We start from the raw sequence: 23,108 nt of genomic DNA, 5'->3' as shown, positions 1-23,108 counted from the left end.
GGTTGGGTTTTTTAAGTAGTGGAGTTATACGTGCCTGTCTAAATGATGAGGGAAAAACACCAGTGTGGAGGGATGTGTTGATGATGTGAGTGAGTGCAGGTACAACTGCAGGAGAAATGGCTTGAAGGAGATGAGATGGAATAGGATCAAGCGGGCAAGTTGTAGGGTGATTAGAAAGGATGAGTTTTGAGACTTCTGCCTCAGAGAGTGAAGAGAAGGATGTAAATGAGTGTAAGTTTGCTGGTGATATGAGCTTGACTGATTGTGGTGTGGAAAATTGTTCACTAATGTGTTTAATTTTATTAATGAAAAACGTTGCAAAGTCGTCAGCTATTAGAGATGAAGCAGGAGGGGGAGGAGGAGGACAAAGAAGTGAGGAAAATGTTTTAAAAAGCATGCAAGAGTTAGACGAATTGTTAATTTTGTTATTGTAGTATGTCATTTTAGCAGTGGAGACATTAGCAGAGAAAGAAGATAGGAGTGACTGATACATATTAAGGTCAGTAGTATTTCTGGATTTGCGGCACACCCTTTCAGCAGCTATAAGCTTAGAACGGTGTTCGCGTAGAACATCAGATAACCAAGGGGCAGAAGGGGTGTTACGGGCTGGCCTGGAAGATAAGGGGCAAACAGTGTCTAAACAAGCTGTAAGAGTGGAGCAGAAAGCATCAGTAGCACTGTTGGCATCCAAAGATGCAAACAGTTTAGGGGAAGGAAGTGAAGATGAAACCATTGCAGAAAGCCGGGAGGGTAAAAAAAGATGACATGTGGAGGGGTAAGTGAAGTGTCAGGGACCATGTTGAGGTTTAAGGGACAATAAGTAACTTTTTAGGTATTTTATTATCTAAAATCAATATTTTTATTCATAAATATGTCCACAATGGTGTACAAATACCTATGCCAATGTTTAAACTAATCCTCGTAAATGAAGAATTTATTATCTTTATATACATGGGACGGGTAGGTCGACGGAGGCTTCCATGTAGTTCCGCCATCTTGCAAAACTATAATAGCAGAGAGGGACAAAAAGTACTAAGCCAACGCGTTTCCACAACGCGTTTTCGGTCAGAGCCAGAAATGCAGGTGCAGAGCAGTGAGAGGCGCTTGAAACTGCACCGGCAAGTTTAGAAGTCTGGATTGCATTCTTATTATGGACCATACATATGCCGCGCCACAGGAGTAGAAAACATCGTCGCCAAAACGAAGTGCTATTAGAAGACATCCTGTCAAAGCTTTTTGGTACATATCGCCTACCGTAGATGCAACGCGCATTTGAAAAAGCGAGGCGCTGGAGAGCAAAATTAGTTTGAATGCAAAATACAATTTCACCACTAGATGGGAGTAATTCCTACTTAGAGTCCCTTTAAGAGTGAGGAGGAAGTGATCCGACGTGTGCAGTGGAGTAACCAGAACATGATCAGTAGAGCAGTGTCGTGTATAAATAAGGTCCAGTTGGTTGCCTGATTTGTGAGTAGCAGTAGTTGACACTCGGTTGAGATCAAAAGAGGCAAGCAGAGTGTGGAAATCAGCATACAGAGGTTTATCTAGATGAATGTTCTAATCTCCAAGCATAACTAGGGGAGTACCATCCTCAGAAAAGGTTGAGAGCAACACATCTAATTCATCCAAAAAGTTACCCAGTGGTCCTGGGGGTCGATAGACAACTACAAAATGTATTTTAAAAGGGTAGGTAACAGTAACTGAATGAGATTCAAAGGAGCTGTTGATACCCAAAGATGGTAAAGGATTTAATTTCCAATCATTAGAGATGAGCAGACCAGTACCTCCACCTCTTCCAGTCAAACGGGGGGAGTGGGAAAATGAGAAATTATTGGAGAGTGCAGCAGGTGTAGCAGTGTCCTCTGGTTTGATCCAGGTCTCTGTTAGGGCCATGAGATTAAGCTTTGAATGACTAATAATAGAAGTAATGAAATCGGCTTTGTTTACAGCAGACTGGGAATTCCAGAGACCAATAGAAAGAGAAAGTAGTGTATTAGCAGATATAGGCAAAGTGTGCAGGTTGTTAAGATTGCGCTGTCTATATTGTGTGATGTGTGGTTTGCGAGTGGTAGTGATAGTAGGGATCTGGAAACACATAGTAAGATTTGGTTATAAACAAAAAAACCAACTGAAACAGAAATGAAACAAGAAGGAAAAAGATTAATCGAAACAATACTTATATTCCTTGCCGGTGTCCCTGCCCGGTGGAGTCGCACGGTAGAGTCGATGGTCTTTACACTCTTCGGTCTGCACACGAGGAGGGCTTAACTGGAGGGCTGCCGCGACCGCTGCCGCGGTATACTAATCTTTTTTAAACCCGACAAAACGGAAAATTGAATTCAGCTGAACGTACTTTACTGTTTATCACAACAAAGGTCTAAGCAAGCGCACAACAATTACAACGTATGCGATAGAGTACGAGACCAAATGCAGCACATCTCAACACAGTAAACAAACAAGTGTTTCCTAGCAACGACAACTGCGCTAAACACTAATGAGACAAGAAATAAATACACTTACGATCTGCTTTTACCTCCCGCTGATTTAACTGCTTCTCACAAAGGGTATTTCTTTACACTCTCTTGCCTGGCGCTTGAACACACTTTACTGTTTATTACAACAAAGGTCTAAGCAAGCACACAACAATGACAACGTATGCGATAGAGTACGAGACCAAACGCAGCACGTCTCAACACAGTAAATAAACAAGTGTTTCCTAGCAACGACAACTGTGCTAAACACTAATGAGACAAGAAATAAATACACTTACGATCTGCTTTTAACTCCCGCTGATTTAACTGCTTCTCACAAAGGGTATTTCTTTACACGCTCTTGGCTGGCACTTGAACACACTTTACCGTTTATCACAACAAAGGTCTAAGCAAGCGCACAACAATGACAACGTATGCGATAGAGTACGAGACCAAATGCAGCACGTCTCAACACGTATTCAAGACAAAATTAAAAACGAATTGGAAAACCCATATTGTTCAAGCTCTTATCTGAATATTTGTGTCCTCAGTGTCTACAGAGTTTACATTATCAAGATCCACTTTCATTATACACTAAAAAGCACCATGAATATTCTGCTAAAAATCCACTTGTATTCCAGTGAATAATAATAATAATAAAAAACATCATTAGAATGACATAACTGTGAACAAATGCTGACAGAATTAAAATTTTAGGAAGAATTGGGGAGCTAACCCTTTAATAAACACTAGTGTGGATTATTCATTGATTTGGACTTTTTCGTTTCATTGACCGCAGTAATACGGTCACACAGGGTGACGCTGTCAGACATGTGGTATTATCGCCGTCATCTAAAGAAAGGCTCTCGTTTAATTGAATGGAATAGAGGATTCAGACTGACATGATGATGCCGAAATTGGTACGAAGCCAACATTGATTTCCATTTATTGCGCTAATGGCTCATTTTGATTTAGGCCATAACTCTGACTCTTCAAGAGAGATGAGAGGAGATCTCATTCGTGGAGGCCAGACGGGCCAAAAACAGCAGCATTAGCATGATGAGAGGGGAGTTGATTGGACTGGCTAGTAATCGCAGTGCATCACAGTGTGTGTTTATGAGAAGTGTTGTTGATCTGTGAAGAGCAGAGGAGGTTACGGTCATGTAAACGCTTCCAGAGCTTCATGCTTCTCATGATTACCGTCGTCGTAATCATCATCACCATCCACCTAAACAGCTCAATGACACCTCAACATCTTGAGCATTCCAGAAACCATTAAGCTAGCTAATAACTGTTTTCTACAAGGCACAAACTTCCTCTGCAGTGCTCTAGGTGGCTTAGAAAACCAAATACTACATAGGGTTGCCATTTTCATTTCAGGATGTCTAAATTTAGACACTGTTATAATTAAAAAGCATATTTTTTTATATCAATTAATTACAAAAATTTCTTTCTGAAGAAAACAAAATTATTTGCCACTGCAATATCAGTTAAATGATATTAAAATCCCCATCAAGTAATCATTGATTGGTCCAGCGCTGAGAAAAGTAACACGTATGACATCACCTTAAAGGGATAGTTCACCCCCTTATGACAATTCGGTCATTAATTACTCATGTTCATGTCGTTCCAAACCCGCAAGACCTTCATTCATCTTCAGAATGCAAATTAAGATATTTTTGATTAAATCCAAAAACAGAGACAAAATGAATAAAGTTATTTTTGTTTTCTTAGCCCAAAAAATGTATTCTTGAAGCTTCATAAAATTAGAGTCACATTAATGATGCCCTTATCAACGTTTCTGGGCCTTGAATGTGTCAGTTGTGTTGCAGTCTATGCAGGGTTAGAAAGTGCTCATATTTCATCAGAAATTTCTTAATTTGTGTACTGAAGATGAAGGAAGGTCTTACGGGTTTGGAATGACATGAAGGTGAGTAATTAATGACAGAATGTTAAGTTGAGACATTTTTGGGTGAACTAACCCTTTAAAGCTGCAGTCGGTAACTTTTGACGCTCTAGCGGTTAATAAACAGAACTGCTTATGTCTTGCGGAAGAACATTGTAGCCGGAGCTACTTCTCTCTGTTTATGTCTATGAAGAATCACAAAGGTACTGGGTTACTCCGCCGCGGTACCTACCCGAAGCAATCTAAAATAGTCCGAATATAAACACTTATTATAGGTGTACCCTAGTGATTCAAGACAGGCTAAAAACACGGTTTGGAAAATGGATTCATGGTGTACTTGATTATTATATATATTTTGTAAATTTTGAACACAACAAAAGTTACGGACTGCAGCTCTGATTGGTTGTTTCTTACCGGGAGCGGTGTATTTCTGCAAATGGCAATAGGTCCACTGGGAGGAGCCAGAGGAGCTTGATTTTTTCACAGATTATCTGTCTCATTTTCTACTGTCAGGACATAATGACAGGTTAAACAAATATGTAAAAAAAATTATTTTTACAAAAGTTACCTACTGCAGCTTTAATTTAAACCTAAATAATTTGAGACACTAGTACAACTAAAATGCATATTTTTGAATAAGAATGATTTCTGAAAAAAACTAAAACAAAAAATTATTTGTCACGGCAATCTGCAAAAGATATAAATCATGTATAATCATGTAATCACTGATTGCTCCATCTTTGAGAAAAGTAACAGGTACCATGTGACACCTAAATTTAAACTTTAAATATTGACATCAGGATCTAATTTGAGACATTGGCACAACTAAAAAGCACATTTTTTATTTAAAATGCATTAATTTGAATGATTTCTTTCTGAAGAAATTAGCCACAGAAATCACTTTGAAATTACATAAAAAAAATCCCCATTATGTAATACCTATTGGTCCATCGCTGAGAAAAGAAACATATACCATTTGACATAATCTTAATTTAAACCTGAATAATGGCCAGTGTTGGGTGTAACGTGTTACTAAGTAACTGTAATTAAATTACTTATCCACTGAAAAAGTAAAGTAAGGGATTACTGCTAATTTTTAGTTAATTTAATTATAGTTACTTATAAAGCACTTGTGTTACATACAGTAAATAATTTCAAAAGTTCTAAAATTAATATTGAATTTGAAATCTAAATTCACCGTCTAAAGTTAAAATTGAATGCAGCGTCTTTTTCCTGATTCACAGAGAAACCTTATATACTCAGATACAGATAAGACTAAAATCAATCGAATCTTAAAAGGGCCTACTTTTATTTGTGTACACTGACAATAACAACAAAACATTATAAATAAATAAACAAAACTAACAGATTGCGCTTTCTGCCGTCTAGGTCTCCATGAGCAACTTTCTTCTTGTCACAAACTCAGCGAATATTTGACACAGAGACATGAGAAATATGTCTATAGAAACCTTGTGTCTACTTTTAAATCAACAAATTCAAATCGAAAATTAATATTCTCTGATTACGTAATCCATATGAAACTAAAGCGAGGTACAGTCTTTCCCGTATCTGAGCTTGAAGAGTCTTATTTTAAATCAATGAATTCAAATCGAAAACGAATATTCTCTGATTATGTAATCCATATGTAAATAATGCAAGGTACAGTCTTTTCCGTATCTGAGCTCATTATACGCAGTTACCTGCGGGCAAACACCCTCATCTAAATACAAAAATAGATAAAAAAAAGAAATAAAAATAAAAATCAAGATTCGTCTAATTTTCATCATTTTGAAAGAAGTACTGCTATGAGGAAGAACAGCGCGATCTGACACGGCTTTATTCAGTAAAGAAGATCATTTATGTAATTGATTCTTACCTAGGAAACATTAGTTAACGTGTTATTTTTACATAAACCTGTACGGATTTTACTAGTTGGACTTTTCTTGCCAAACTGAAATGTATTGTTTAACTTTTCTTAAGCTTTTTTGTTATTCAGATATGTTGTTATTCAGAGTATTTCTATTTGTTAACCAAAGAAGGTTTTTTTTTTTTAATGTTTAAGTATAACTGTTGTTTTAAAGCTAAAAGGCTAAACTATTCTGTTTCACTCAAATTGAGAGAATAAATAGTTTAATTTCGAATTAGTCTAATTAGCGCTTTGAATAATTAAGTTACTTATTGATTAACTAAGTTAGTTTTCAGACAGAGTAATTAGTAAAGTAATTTAAATACAATATTGATGATGCAATTATTAATAGTAATTAATTATTTTTTGAAAGTAGCTTACCAAACAGTGATAATGACATTGATGAATTCTAATTTGAGATACTGGAACAACAAAAAAATAAATTATTTAAAGCTATTAATTAGAATGATTCCTCTCTGAAGAATAAATTAAAATCCTCTATAACTTCTCCATTATGTTAGCTCTGATTGGCCCAGCACTGAGAAAAGTAACAGCTGCCATGTTTCACCACCTTAATGTAAACCTGAATCATAACATCGAGGAACTTTGGTAGCCACTGAACTTTTAAAAAATGTGTGTCTGTAATGAAAGCAGATCAGCCAGATGCATTGTGGGTACAGGAAGTGGCTAACACTCCTGTCTTACCTTAGTGTGAAGCTTCGACAGCTGTTTTTCATCCAGGTGTGTCTGTGTATACACTCGCCTCTTGTAGCGAAACTGCCAAAACCAAAAACACAGCATTGATTAGGTTTACATCACTATGGATATCACAACTTTAGTCTTCATTAAAGTGCACACACTAACATTCCTCAGTGATTGTCATGTTTGCTGAATCTGTGAAGTGGAGGGAGACAGACTCAGGTTTGAGAGTAAACTGCTGTAAACAACTGTGAGCTGCTGAAACATCTGCACATTACAGCTGCACTCAGGATCAACAAACTGCACATTCAGTCAAAACAGGATGCAACGAGCAGAACTGCATGAGGAACAAGACAACAGGAGTCTTTCGAAACATTTCAACACTTTTAGGGAGAAAAAAAAGACAAAAACAGCATAAAATGAATACATTATTCTTATGTTGTCTTACTGACAAAAGAGGAGTGAATTAGATTTTTGATCAGATTTCCTGATGTGGTTCCAGAAAGCGTAAAATTCGTAAAAAATAGACAACAATTTTCAAAATTATCGTAGAATAATTACCCCAATTTCTGTACATTTTTCAGAGTTTAAAAAAAACATCAAAACAAATAACACACTTCAGCCTTAAAGGAACAGTTCACCCATAAATGAGTAAGTCTGTCATCATTTGGCTTCAAAAACGACATAAAGGCACCATAAAAGTAGACCATATAATTAACACACTATATTTCCCAACTTTTTTAATCCATATGCTAGCTGTGCTAGGAACAAACCAAAAGACACTGTTCACTGGTCTTCTACTTTCATTAATGTGTTGAGCAGAGCTGGGATGGATGTCTGGATTTCTCTGAATGATGACTTAAATTTCAGTCTATGTCATTAACTTAGAGTAAATAATGACAGAATTTTCATTTTTATGTAAACTACTGCTTTAAATAACAAGAAAACTGATGACAAAAACTCTTCTTGAGTTGAGGAAAAAACAAATTTCAACCGTGCCAACAACAGCAAAGTTGAAGAAAACTCAGAGGCAGACTGTAAACTCAGAGTAATGTATTGCTGTCAAACTCAAGGCCATTAACAAACGCCTCGGGAACAACCGAGTCAAAATGTCATGATCAAATGGAAAACAAGTCAAAAAGTCACAAACAAAAAGAGTGAATAGACTCTACACGCTCAGAACTCACCACAGGATCCCGCCGCTGCGCTAGGCATCTCTCTGGCTGTGGGCAGGAGCAGTGCAAGCGAGCTGACACTACAATTTTCAGCACTACCCAGAATTCCTCTGTTCTGCACCTCAGCGCCATCAATCCCAAAACATGACACCAACTATAACACCATACTGCAAAACATCCCTGTGAAACAGCCATGACTTGGAGCTGCAGAAGCGAGCGCTGTACACAAAACCACATGCCCGTGAAGAGGGCAGGGCCTCGCAGACGCCCACAGCACCATCCCTCTCCTTCACTGGGATCTGACCATTCACATCTCTTTGTTACAGTGTGCTCTATCTATTAGTCTATCAAGCCAACCCAGGCGGGCTCTGTTCACTATGGGAGTTGTGTTTGTCAGGCCAGCATGTGACGGATCTATAGACCTGCTAGTTTGTCGATGGAGCGTCTGCTGTGAAGTGATGGTGCCTGAACTACCGCAACGGGTCTGAGCTGGATGAAGCGTGCCAATGCTTTGCCAGGAGCAATGTGAGCACAATAAATGACTAGACTGTTCACGTGCAGCGGGTGGCTTTGGGGAATGATGAAACACACACAAACACAAAGTTTCTCCTTCTGTTCTCACACACACGTGGTATATCGCTCACGTTTAACTCGTTTCACTATTTATCAGACATTGGGTATATACTGTGTATACTGTTATAATTTAACCATTTAAATATTTATCACATAATAATCTTTATTTACACAGGGTCTTGGGGAGCCTCATGTTCTAATTAGTGTAATTAAGCAACATGCAACAAGGCCAGTTTTTCAGAAAACTTCATCTGGAAGTTAACTTAATCCATCTTAATCCATCTTACTTTTCTACTGGTTTTTCAAATCAAAAATTGCATTTTGGATCAGAATGATCCAGTAACAAAGTTTTTCAGATTACCAAATCTGGATTAGTAGTGCTCTACAGAAACCATAAAGGGACATGGTAACTGAGAAAAATTATGAGATGGAAAATATATGTCACTGCTTTTGCATTCTCTCCAAAAAGTTTTACTAAAATGTTTTAAACTACACACAGCTGACCATTTGATGTAGATCAAAACCAAGCTTGGATTTTGTGATCTAATTCACCTTAAAAATCATTTTTTCTTTTGATCTAATCCAACAGACAGACAGACAGACAGACAGACAGATAGACAGATAGATAGATAGATAGATAGATAGATAGATAGATAGATAGATAGATAGATAGATAGATAGATAGATAGATAGATAGATAGATAGATATTCACATTCATTGAACACAAAAAAATGTGTGAGTGTTGCGCCGACTGACTGTAGGATTTGTAGGTTATGTCAGTAAGTCTATAGCGGAGTAAAACATATTTAGAGGCTAATATAGGTGTGTGTCTTTAACTGATGGCAAACGGGTTGAGACATTAATTCATATTTGTCAAGGTTTATGGCACCTAGGAGACATTCATAATAAATTTAGTGCAGCTCCAAATTCAGCAACACATTCAGAAAGAGCCTAACTGCATAAAGGCAATGATTTCTTTCTGTCATTAACGTGCTCAAAGCAGAAATATGAAGAGGCCATTTTTCAAAAGTCGACTCTTGTTTGCTCTCTCCCTCTAAAATGCTCTTTTTTACACCGACCCCAAAAGTCAAAATTGGAATGATAAATCAGGTGAAATGACAATCTGAGTATGCCTGACCACACAGGCTGACAGAAGTGGACAGAACAATGGAGATATACTCAGGAAGGCAGAGTGCCAAAATGAGATCTGCTGAACACACCATAAGCAAGCCAAGCTTTTATTTTATTGGCACGCATATTGAGTGTCAAAACCCCGGTGTGAATTATGGCGGGATTTGAGGGGGTGTGACCCTCTAAGTAGGGCTTCATCTACTCGGTATTCTCAATTAAATATTCTTACCAGTATATATATTTCAACATTGCATTAAATATACATGGGTAACATTCTCATCAAAGGATGATTTGGAGAGAAGAGGCAAAACTAGAATAAAAAAAAAAGAGAGCGAGAACTATAAAGGTTTTGAGTAGAACATGGGTGGGCAATGTAAAAGCAATATGGGACATTTACAGCATGGCCACAATAGATTTGAATCTGCTCCATGAGTCAGAGAAGACCCTCACCTCTAGGTATGGGACAGGAGAGATGGCAGGAAATGGGTATTCTTTCAGTGTTCGCTGCTCATCCAGGAACTTCCCGGCTTTACCATTGTATGCAGGCTGAAAGAGGCCGTAGTTTAGCACATCCTTCAGGCTCTGGTTGAGTGTGCAGAGGATTCGTTGTTTTGACAACCAGATGGGCGACTCCACATTAAACTTCATGCATTTCTGCAGAAGAAACAAAAGGAGACACATGATAAGTCATACGCAACAGCAAACTGAAGATTCCCTAACAAATATGCCATTTAAAGTTGGGTCAATAAAATTTTTAGCTTTTGCCCTAAAAACAACACTGAAGATTTGAGAGTGAACCCACTGCCCAATCAAGCAGTGTATCAATAAAAGCCTCTCACCCGTGTCTTTGTCCTCTATACCATTACTAATAACACACAACCCCTGCCCTTTCCACAGCACCGTGATTACTAGAGGCAGAGAACCAGCAGACCACTGGGACAGAGAGAGAAGGCAGGAGTGAGAGAGGCTTTCAGCGATTTTGTTCGCTTCTCCTCTCAGCAAATATGACATCAAATGCAGCTTTGAACTCTTGTCTACTGCATTTATTTTACCAGAGAGCCCAGCATTAAGGAGACAAAGATGGGGAGGAGAGAGGACATCAGTCTGAAACACACACACATATACACACACATACGAACATAAAAAGAAAAGTGTCTCAGAAACTTGTAATTGTGTGAAGAATTCCCCTGAAGTTAAGCCTGCGTTTCATTCTGTTTTCCCGGGGATAACAACAGCCTCCACCATGGTCGTTTCTCTTGATTTTGAATCTTAAATTTCATCACTCTTTTCTATGTTTATCTTCGCTCACGCTGACAGGCGACTGGAGTGCATTCAGCTCTATTTAAACTGAGAACAAGAGGAAAACCAGACCGGCGCCAAACGACAAATCTCAATTCCACACACAAATGGAACTGACGCTTCAATACAATCAACGCACGTCACATTTACATTCTTTTTTCTGACAAGAACTTATGGAAAGCACAAATTAAATACAAAAAATGTACAACCAAAGCAGAGCCCAAGTAAATTTTTTAGACCGGGCCAAGTGAATGGCATTCAAAATCACATGTGTATTTTCATAAAGCTATATATATATATATATATATATATATATATATAATGTATGCATTTAGCAGACACGTTCATCCAAACAACTTACAGTGCATTCAGGCTAACATTTTTTTTACCTAACATCTGTTCCCTGGGAATCAAACCCACAACCTTTTGCACTGCTAACGCAATGCTCTTCCACTGAGCCACAAGAACACTAAATATATAATTCAAAAAGACTTTCATATATTCTAGATTCATTACATGTAAAGTAAAACATTTCAGAAGTTTTAATTTGGATGATTAGAGCTTCCAGCTCATGAAAGTCAAAAATCCAGTATCTCAAAATATTAGAATATTTCCTAAAATCAATCAAAAAATGTATTTGCAAAACAGAAAAGTTCAAGTACTTTAATGAATATTCCTTTATGCACTTGATTCTTGGTCGGGGCTACTTTAACTCAAATTCCAGCAAATCAGCACCAGTGAGGTATGGCATGGAAGCGATCAGCCTGAGGCACTGCTAAGGCACTATTGAGCCTTCAGCTCCTCTGTATTGTTGGGTCGACTGTTTCTCATCTTTCTCTTGAAAATATCCCATAGATTCCATATGGGATTCAGGTCAGGTGTGTTGACTGGTCAATAAAGCACAGTAATATCATGGTCAGCAAACCACTTTGATGTGTTTTGGCACTGTGGGCAGGTGCTAAAGTCCTGCTGGAAAAGGAAATCAGCATCTCCATAAAGCATAAAGTGCTCCTAAATCTCCTGGTAGATGGGTGCAGTGACTTTGGACCACAATGGAGCAACACCAGCAGACATCACGGCACCCCAAATCATCACTGACTTTGGAAACGTCACACTCAACTTCAAGCAGCTTGGTTTCTGTGCCCCTCCAGTCTTCCTCCAGACTCTAGACTTTGATTTACAAATGAAATGCAAAATTAACTTTTATCTGAAAAGAGGACTTTGGACTTTGGAGTTCTTTTTCTCCATAGCCCAGGTAAGATGCTTCTGACGTCGTTTCTGTTTTAGCAGAAGAAGTCTGAGCGTGGTGACTCTTGATGCACTGACTCCAGCTTCAGTTCACTCCTTGTGAACCTTTCCCTAATGTTTGAATCAGCTTTGCTTGACAGTATTCTCAAGCTTGTGGTCATCCCTGTTGCTTGTGCACCTTTTCTAACCCAATTTCTACCTTTTAGTCAACTTTTCGTTTAATATGCTTTGATACAGTACTCTGTGAACAGTCACCCCTTTGAGCAATGACCTTCTGTGACTTACCCTCTTTGTGGATGGTGTCAGTGACTGTCTTCTGGATCATTGCCAAGTCAGCATTCTTCCCCATTATTGAGGTTTCAAAGAACAAGAGATACCCGGAAATTATACTGTAGGGATGGTCATTTAATTAAACTGAAGTATAAATATTATAATATTTTAAGATACTGGATCTTTGACTTTCATGAGCTGTAAGCTCTTATCATAAAAATTAAAACAAAAAACTTTTGAAAAAAAAAAAAAAAAAAAAAATATATATATATATATATATATATATATTTTTTTTTTTTTTTTTTTTTTTTTTTTTATTATTATAGTCTCTTATGTTGATCCAGGTTGTATATATGTGATAAAATACAGAAATACGGTAAGTCTTATTGCAATTTCTAATATTAGTTTCCTATTTTAATATACTTTAATGGTCCCCTGAAGTGCCTTGAAACAGGCAGAATTATTCTATGTGTTGGCGTAATTTCAACTGAAACAGGAAGAGAGGGTGGGACACATCTAGTAGCCCCGCCCCCTTGCTTTGCCTGAAACCAGACGTCAATTGCACCAATCAAAAGCTTATTTAAACTGTCTGAATCGTTCCCTTTCTCTTACACTGAGCACTATGAGCTATTCACTACACTGTGAACAAGTGACCGATCTCAGCCACAGCTTCAGAGTATTTTTATATAGTGCATGGGACGGGCACTTTAGATTCTAAAGAGGATTTGATTGGTCAGAAGATTTGATGGGAAGATGAAGTACAATGTGACGTTAAAAAAAAAGTTGAGCCGTTTTGGCAGAAGTGACGAACTGCAAGCTTTGAATGCTTATATCTACTAAATGCAAATTTTTTCACTGTTTTGGAGCACACTGCCTTACAGATAACCTTAAGACTAACATATTGATACTAACACCCAAAAAACTTGGATTTTGATATCATGGGGACTTTAAAGCTGAATTTTCATTATCATTACTCCAGTCTTCAGCCACATGATCCTTTATAAATCATTATAATATGCTGATTTATAATCAATGCATGCAAAAGTTGTGCTGCTTGAATTTTTTTGGGACCTGTGATACTTATTTCAAGATTCTTTGATAAATAAAAAGTTAAAAAGAACAGTGTTTATTCAAAACAGAAATTTTGTGTTACAATATTAAAAGTTTATCGGCAGTATTCTTTTTTATTTTTTAAAAGCAATTAATACTTTTATTTAGCAAGGATGTGTTAAATGGATAAAAAGTGATAGTAAAGACTTGTTGGAAAATATTTCTATTTTGAATAAATGCTGTTCTTTTAAACTTTCTATTCATCAAAGAATCAAAGAAAAAAGTATCATAGGTTCCAAAAAATATTAAGCGGCACAACAGTTTCAACACTGATAATAAATCAGCATATCAGATCTGTATCACAGAAATAAATTATATTTTAAAGTATATTAAAGTAAGAAACCAATATTAGAAATTGCAGTAATATTTACTGTATTTCTGTATTTTTGATCAAATACAGCCTAGATGAACATAAGACTACAATAAAAAAAAAAAAAACATTAAACATCTTACAGATCCAAAACTTTTGAACGGCAGTGTATATACACATACATATGTAATAAACTATTGTACAATAAGTATAAATATTGATAATGATTATATAGTGTCTGCTTTTATATTACAGCCCAGAATATTTACTAGTAAAGGGTTTGGGACTGTGTCATATTTAATTAGACAGAACTGTATTTATTGATATCTTTCACCATTAACTGGTCGGAGGTTTCAATGGGGTTACTGCAGTGCATTCTGGGACTTCCTGTTTAGAATTGCCTTAGAGTGCCTTTAATTTGGATTGATTTAGAATATAAACCAGTTATCTTAAAGTGGAGGCCAATTTTGCTGCTAACTTTTTGACAACCTTTGAATCAGCAAATGCTCTCTACATAGGTGGCATCAGGTTTTAGAACAAAACTATCACTTTTTATAAATAAGCAAACACTCATATTTGTCTGCATCCATAATATAGCCAGAAATCACAACTTTAACGTGAAATTAACATGCACACATGTCCTCAAATACTCCCCGTGCCCATATCGGCAGAGCAGTTCTCCCACAATGCAGCAGTGCCAATGTGATTCCCTGAACTCATGGACTGATGCTGATAGTTTTAGCCTGAGGAAATTCATAACAGGCCTCTATTGGCATCAGTTTAGGAGAGAGGGATTTCTAACAATGCATTGATGGAACTGCATGCATATAGCCGAGCACAATGACTATATTTGGCTGGAAAACGCTGTGGATGTGCTCAATAGGGCTTTGGTAAGCAGGCTGGTTTTCAGCAGGCCTATAGAGAAATGTGGAGTAGAGATATTAAACACATCTGGAGAATGAGACAGGGACAGTCCATCACTGTCACATACATACAGGTGCACACAAACACTTCACGCCATCATGCACCGAAAATTCCGTAATGCTGCATTTTTATGCATTAAACAATTTCAAGGAGTAATTAGAAATAATCATGAATATATCATTGGGTTTGCAGTTATTCATAAGAACATACTGATTACTATATTGACCATAGTGTTTTAGTGCATATCTTTACAAATATTATTTTTATATAGTATACAGGCTATTTAAATAAAATCTTGTCACAGTCTCTGCCCACAAATAATGATCAAGAATTTGGCAGTAAACAGTTCAACCATATACTGCAAAATCTGATTATCACAGTTATTAGTATTTCAAGATGACCATTTTAGTGTGGTGATTAATTTAAGTGATTAACTGTGGGTAATTAATGCTCTCCAGAGCCCTGTAAGAGGATCGGCTCATGGACTCCAAACAACAACTAAAAGCACCATATTCTCACTTACAAGACTCTTAGTCTCAAATATCAGCTTGCAAACAATTTGTTTCTTCATTCATTAGGATTTAATGAACTTCACCATTTATTTAAACATATTTTTTGCAAAGATACGTAGCAGAGTAACGCTTAAAAGCAAGTTACTTTCTTCCAAGTACTTGTACTATTAAGTACTGTACTGTAAAATATCTGTACTTGCGTAATGCTCCTATGTTTAAAAATATCTTCAATAAAATAAGGATTATTTAACTCAAAACAGCACAAAGAACACTAAAAAGAGCTCTAAACACAATTACAACCCATCATCTATCCCATCATACCTTGCTCACCCCTACATAATTAAATATTCAGACGCAACAGCTTTTTGGCCACTCCACACCTCTGCCAAAGTGACTTTTACTGAATTGGTTCAAATATCAAATGTGCACAACAATCCATTACTTTTATAAAATGCATAACAGTTCAAATCAAAAGAGCTACATTTCATTATGTTGAATTTACTTGTGGCCAAATTCAACACAGTAAAAATGGGCTTTTACTGTATTAGGGTAGTGTGTTTGAGAGAGAAGACAAGAAGTTACATTTTTGTTCCACAAAAGGTAACTGTGTGGAAAAAATACAGTTTATGTGTGAGTGCCATGTATGTTTGTGTAACAGGTGAATGGATGTTGATGGCAAAATGAATGCACTGGTGTGAGTCGGATCCACAGTGCTGTGTATCATCGGAGGAAGACCGCACTGCCTCAAAATGAATAAGTTCACTGAACACGATTTACTGCAGAGAGAGAGAGAGAGAGAAAGAGAGAGAGAGAGAGAGAGAGAGAGAGAGAGAGAGAGAGAGAGAGCAACATATGCAGATTTGTCTTTTGTCACAAATATCCTTTAAATGTAGTCAGTATTTTGACTAAAATGGCATCTAAATAATAGTCAATTAAATTTTTATTTGAAAAGTGGAAAACTAAGTCAAATATTCAAACACTTTCAATAATTAATTATTATAAAATAAATTAATATGTATTTTTATATATATATATATATATATATATATATATATATGTGTGTGTGTGTGTGTGTGACACACATACATGTATGTAAATGTTTTATATATATATATATATATATATATATATATATATATATATATATATATATATATATATATATAGGATATGTGTGTGTGCGTGTTTATGCATATATAAACATATATACACATATATACTTCTATCATATTATTTTCTTTTATTTTCTTTTGATGATATGGACGAGTTTCTGTGACATTCACCTACAAAGTAACTTTCTTGTATCATTTTGTCCCTCTAAACAGCTCTAGTCTAGTCTGATCAGCTCTAGTCCTCTGACGGTGTGTGCTGGCAGGTGCTGGAAATCAGCAAGCTAGGTCTTTGCTCTCTAAAACCACATGCAGGGTCTCCAGGGGTCCTGCTAATGAGAAAGACTTGGAAAAGTCAAACGAACAAACTCTCTCCTCTCTGCAGTGCAGGGTCACGTTGGTCGGCTACTTTGGTATGAAAAACACTTACTCAGCGATGCTTGCGGCATGAGGATCATTTACACACACAAACACATACACACTCGGCCAAGAGAGAGGACAAGAGCTCATTGAGTCGAGAGGGTGTTATGTCTCCACAAACACTCATAGAGGGGGCTCATCGACCAATGAGGCTCCCCACAACCACCACAGGAGTTTGCTAATGTGTGCGATAGTGTGTGAACATGTTGCACATGCATTCGCAACAGTATTAATTATTAAACTGGTACAGATACAGTGGGGAAATAGCTGTTGCCAGTATGTATTTTTGTGTGTGTGTGTGTATATATACACTGGACACAGTCCAGATGGTGGATCGGCACCTAGAAAGAACCTCTACATCCCTGAAAGACAGCGGAGACCAGGACAACTAGAGCCACAGATACAGATCCCCTGTAAAGACCTTGTCTCAGATGACCACCGGGACAAGACCACAAGAAACAGATGATTCTTCTGCACAATCTGACTTTGCTGCAGCCTGGAATTGAACTACTGGTTTCGTCTGGTCAGAGGAGAACTGGCCCCCCAACTGAGCCTGGTTTCTCCCAAGGTTTTTTTCTCCATTCTGTCACCGATGGAGTTTCGGTTCCTTGCCGCTGTCGCCTCTGGCTTGCTTAGTTGGGGACACTTCATCTACAGCGATATCGTTGACTTGATTGCAAATAAATGCAGAGACACTTTTTAAACTTTTTAAACTGAACAGAGATGACACCACTGAATTCAATGATGAACTGCCTTTAACTATCATTTTGCATTATTGACACACTGTTTTCCTGATGAATGTTGTTCAGTTGCTTTGACACCATTTTTTTTTTAAAGCGCTATATAAATAAAGGTGACTTGATATATACAGTATATAAATTAATATTAATAAAATTAACACTGATCTTTTTATGGAAAGTAATACGTTACGTTTCTTTTGCATTGGGCCTACTTGTTCTCATCTGGGCTGGGCTTTCTTGTTTGTTTTTAATAATAACTGTCATTATTTTTCTGCAAAGTAACTCTGATATTTACTTGTAAATTAAGAAGTAATGCGTTACATTACTAGTTACATGAAAAAAGTAATTTATTATACCCCCAACATTATTATACCCCCAACACTGGCTGTCTGACACTAAGTCTGAATTCCAGGTGACAGGACTTGCTCTGGTCAAAAGTGCCAGAAGCTTTCATCTAAGCTGCTTGAACTAGAGAGAGAGAGAGAGAGAGAGAGAGAGAGAGAGAGAGAGAGAGCGAAAGAGAAGGGGAAAAAATGATAAGAGCAATATCTAGAGACACAGGAAGAGACAGAGAACAAGACGCTTTCACATTACACAGTCAAGCTGAGCCGCTGTTTCTTTTTGTCAGTCTGAGCACAGTGAAGATGAAACACCTTCATCACCAGAGACAAAAAACAAGCCCAAGCCCACTTGATAATCTTTATACGGCCGTATATCAAGCACGTGCTGGCTTTAAGAGGCACATCAAACATGAACAATCTCGACACAAGCATGTGCAGAAACACAATTCATCAGCCAGATGAAGGACTTCAAGGATCCTTTTTTTTACTACAGCTACAGAAAATCGTGATCATGATCAGTTCTGGACTGGTAGAGAAGTTACCAGCATCTCATACTTTCATCTTCAAAAGTTTACTTTTCATCATGCTCATTAAACTACTACACTTGACACCATAAAAAGAGTATGATCCATTGAGAAAAGTGGTCACCACTTTGTCCAGAGCTGACTGGAGGACAAGGAGTCCTTAACATGGAACTCAACACTTGTGTTTGTGAGTCTGTAGAGAAGAATGATAAATACGGATCAAGACAAAAGCATTTCATTTACCATGGTAAAAGTGCTGTTAGGAGCGGTAACAGCAATATGGTTAAACACACTAATGCTTGATGAATTATTACATTTAGAACAACGGCCTAAACCACTATCAATAAATAGTTGTTAAAAGAGATGGCCCTTGTATCCAAAAATGATGGCCGGACACTTGACATTGATTACTGTGGTATTTATGATGAATGAAATGAAAACATGAATGAAAAACATCTTGAACAAGCTGTATGCATAATCTGTGCGAGATTTACAAAACTTTCTGGTCCTGTCTGTGTTGGTTTTGTTTCTTAGGTGGTGAAGTCATTCTGAGCTATGGAAAATGTTCTGTGCTGACACACTTGACTGGTCATCCCTCTTTTTTCTCTCTGACATCAAAACCAAATCCCGATGCCCTTAGGAAGATCTAATTGTAGCAGCAGCATATGTTTTAGTTTTTAATGAGATTGAGGCACACATCAGCAGATCTCTCATTCTTGTCCTTTCTTTAGCTGGTGTTATCCAGCTAATCAAAGGTAAGCAGGACCTGATGTAAATGATGGGAGTTCAGGCATACCGTGGGGTGCTATAATGATCGTTACTAATGATTGATTCACAAAAAGTCATTTTGAGATAGCTGGCGAATGGCTTTCTCAGCATGTCAAGGTCTTGAAGGGATAATTCAACCAAAAATGAACATTGTAATCATCTACTCATCCTCAAACCTGTATTATGTCTCACAAAACCTAACTGCACATATGCTCTAAACAGGGTTATAATAGTGAAATTCAACTAAAACCATAAACAAATACTTAAAATAAACTAAATAGAAATCAAATATATAAAACTGTTTTATTTTAACATTTCTCATTTTTGTTTAAAAGTTTTAAAACACTAAAACTAATAAATAAATAGCAATAGAAACTACACACATACAAAAAACTAAAACTAACAAAAATTCACAAAAATACTAACATTTTTAAATTAAAAAGAGAACACACACACACACATATAATATATATATATATATATATGTGTGTGTGTGTGTGTGTGTGTGTGTGTGTGTGTGTGTGTGTGTGTGTGTGTGTGTGTGTGTTTATTAACTAACACATGATGAAAATGAGAAATGTTGAAACAAAAGTTTTCCATATATATTTTATTTACATTTAGTTAAAGTACTAAAATAAGAATGAATAAAAAACATTTTTATAAAATTGATACTGGCTCTAATCGACTATTACCTGACACATCATCACATGACACAAAGCATGCATGACATAACAACTGAACAATACAAATACATTTTTAGTTATTATGCTATAGTTGTCACGTGCTGACACTTTTGCTGTAAAATCAGCCTAGCACGCACAAAGCCAGTTCTGAAGGAGCCCAGATCTTATGGATGTCAGCACTACCTGATGTTGACAAGCTGTAAAAAATTTCCAGAGAAATGGGAGTGAGAAGAGAGAGTGAGAAGAACATCCACACAACAATCAACAGAGTGCTAACTTATTTATGTGACATGACAAATACATCTCCGAAACGCAGGTCACACACTCACGAGGAGTTAAAAGTTTGGCTGTGTGAAACTTTCCTGTGGTTTCAACACACACACACACACACACACACACACACACACACACACACACACACACACACAGACAGAGAAGCATGATGGGGGGAAAAGCTCAGTCTACACGGTGTGTTGATTCTTTCTCAGCCTTACAGTCTAGTTTAGAAATGTTCTCTTTCTTTCCTCCTCTCTCTTGCTCTCTCGCTCTCACAGTTGTCAGACAGCTGTGGTCTTGTATGTGCAGAATTCAGAGATGCTAGCTGAACAAATCATAGAGCCATTAGGCCATACTGCATATAGACAAATCTTAGTTTAATACCAATTGAAATATGTTATATTTTAAAGTATTTGTGTCTGTCAATCGTGTCAATGCATCTTTGTCTTATGATAGTGTATATATTGGTCAATATAGCCAATGCAGATATATATATATATATATATATATTTACAGTATATTGTCATTTACAAAATGCCATATTACTGAATTTTTTCTTAATTGTATAAAAAATGCCAATAGCCAATGCAGACACCTATAGAGAAGGGTGATAGATGGCCCTTGTATGTACTGTATGTGCTGTATGTTTATACATCATATCACAATATTTACTGAAAATCCACAAAAAAATTATTGAACATTTATCAATTACAAAAGCTGACACACTTCTGTTAGTAGACCCAGTGCTGTACAAATCTGTACGTCTTTATCATTTACTGTACATTTTCAAAAATTGGCTCCAGGCCATATTAATGTAACCGAAAATGCACAAAAAATAAAATAAAAAAATTCTGGCCACCTGCTGTGCAATTTCTGGGAGTCAGGTGCACAGGTTTTAGTGCTCCGCTGAGCAACAAAATTGTGCTTAAAAGGTAGCGAGCTGCTCCAGTGAACATTTCTGAGCGAGAACCAGACCAAAGGTTTTGGTGAACATTTGTGGCATTGCATCTACAGTCACATTTATCACTTAGCTGTTTATTGCACTTTCCTTTCAGAGTTCAGTTTATGATCTCATCAGGACTTTGGACACAATCTCGCCACATTTTCACACACTGGTTTATTATTGTGGCCCTAAATGTGACATAAAACTAAAATCCACCATTACTGGTCATTTTATATGACAGTCAGACCTCTCTTCCTGTCTAGGTGGAAGGTTTACAACCAGAAAAGGCTGCAACCAGATTTCATCTGACTCTGCATAAGCACCTGGATGTAATTCACAAGGGTCAAATCCCTCCAAGTCAAGTCTTACACGGCTATAAACTCTTAAGAGTCTCTGGATCTCTACATACATGTAGAAGAATGGAGGTGAGCTGTTTTCTTTTATCACCACATAATAGATGCCTGGGGGAATTGAAGAACACAAGACCAGCTTATGGAAAGACACACTTGTCATTCAATTAGCTTCTTTCAGAGTGAGAAAACACACACACACACACACACATACACATCCTGAAGGACATGCTGAGGCTTAAGTTTTTCTAATTAAGAGACACTGATGCTTGACAGCACACAGTGGTTGTATCTCAGGTGGTTGATTTTTAAATAAAAAGCAGAGACCTATAAAACATTTTACTAAATGTACAACACAAGTCTATACTTTCCTGCTTTTATCACTAAACAAACATTATTAGCGTCATCTGCTCAGACAACCATCAATCTTACTATTGCTTATACAAAGGGATAGGTACGGAAGCCTGTTTACAGCACTGAATAAAAAAAAACTGAAAAGGTAACTGTGACTTATCGTGCAATTCTGATTTTTTTTTCCAAAGAATTGTGAGATATAAACTTGCAATGTTAAGTAAGTCAGAACTGGAGATATAAACTCACAATTCTGACGTTTATCTCACAAATACAAGTTTATATATATTTTCTCACAGTTGTGAGTTTACATATTGCAATTCAGATTTTTTTTCTCTAAATTATGACTCCTTTTCTCAGGATATTGAGATTTAAACTCACTATTCCGAGTTATAAAGACCAGCTCTGAGGAAAAAAAGACTTTAGTGAGATTTTATTTTTCACAATTTTGACTTTATAATTCGCAATTGCATGTATAAACTTTGCAATTCTGAGAAAAAAAAATCACAAATGGAAAATATAAACTAGCAATTCTATGGAAAAAAGGTCAGAATATTGCATTTCTGACTATTTTTCCGAATTGTGACTTTATTGCTCAGAATTCTACATTTATAACATGTAATTCTGAAGAAAAGTTAGAATTGCATAAAGACTGCAGTTTTTATTGTTATTATTCAGTTGTGGAAACAGGCTTTCATGGATTTGAACAAACTTTTAATCTTAAATTTTAAACTTTAGCATTTAACTAGTCCTACACTGTTTGAGCTACAGAGATGAATGATAAACTCGAATCATGCAGTCTTAAAACATCCTAGCAACCACCTCAAAACACCCAAGCAGGCAATCAAAACACCCTAGAAACCATCTAAAACAATGTCAGATAGTGAGCACTTCTTACAGTTTGTACAGAAAATATAAAAATGCTGTTTACTTTTGCCTCTTTATTACACATAAATGAATATAAATTTTAAAACAATCAAATTATAGATTAAAGATTAGAGATTAAGTTTGGTTTATACACTGAGATGAAGTCATAAATGTTACACTGCATTACATGTGCATGAAGCA

The 23,108-nt window shown here is 36.7% G+C and overlaps 1 protein-coding gene across 3 annotated transcripts in view; it reads right to left on the bottom strand.

Annotated features, from left to right (window-relative positions):
- LOC132101694 (SH3 and multiple ankyrin repeat domains protein 3-like) overlaps positions 1-23,108 on the bottom strand; it is a 229,905-nt gene that overhangs the window by 185,853 nt on the left and 20,944 nt on the right. For all 3 annotated transcript variants that reach the window (XM_059506835.1, XM_059506836.1, XM_059506837.1), the window contains exons 2-3: positions 10,313-10,516; positions 6,989-7,060 (exon numbers count right to left, since the gene is read on the bottom strand). In XM_059506835.1, coding sequence (XP_059362818.1) covers positions 6,989-7,060; positions 10,313-10,516 — 276 coding nt within the window. The remainder of the gene's footprint in view (positions 1-6,988; positions 7,061-10,312; positions 10,517-23,108) is intronic.

This window comes from Carassius carassius, chromosome 23 (assembly GCF_963082965.1).
Source record: "Carassius carassius chromosome 23, fCarCar2.1, whole genome shotgun sequence".
NCBI classification, from domain to species: Eukaryota; Metazoa; Chordata; class Actinopteri; order Cypriniformes; family Cyprinidae; genus Carassius; species Carassius carassius.
The sequence above is the reverse complement of the archived record's forward strand: the minus strand, read 5'-3'. Positions and strand labels throughout refer to the sequence as shown.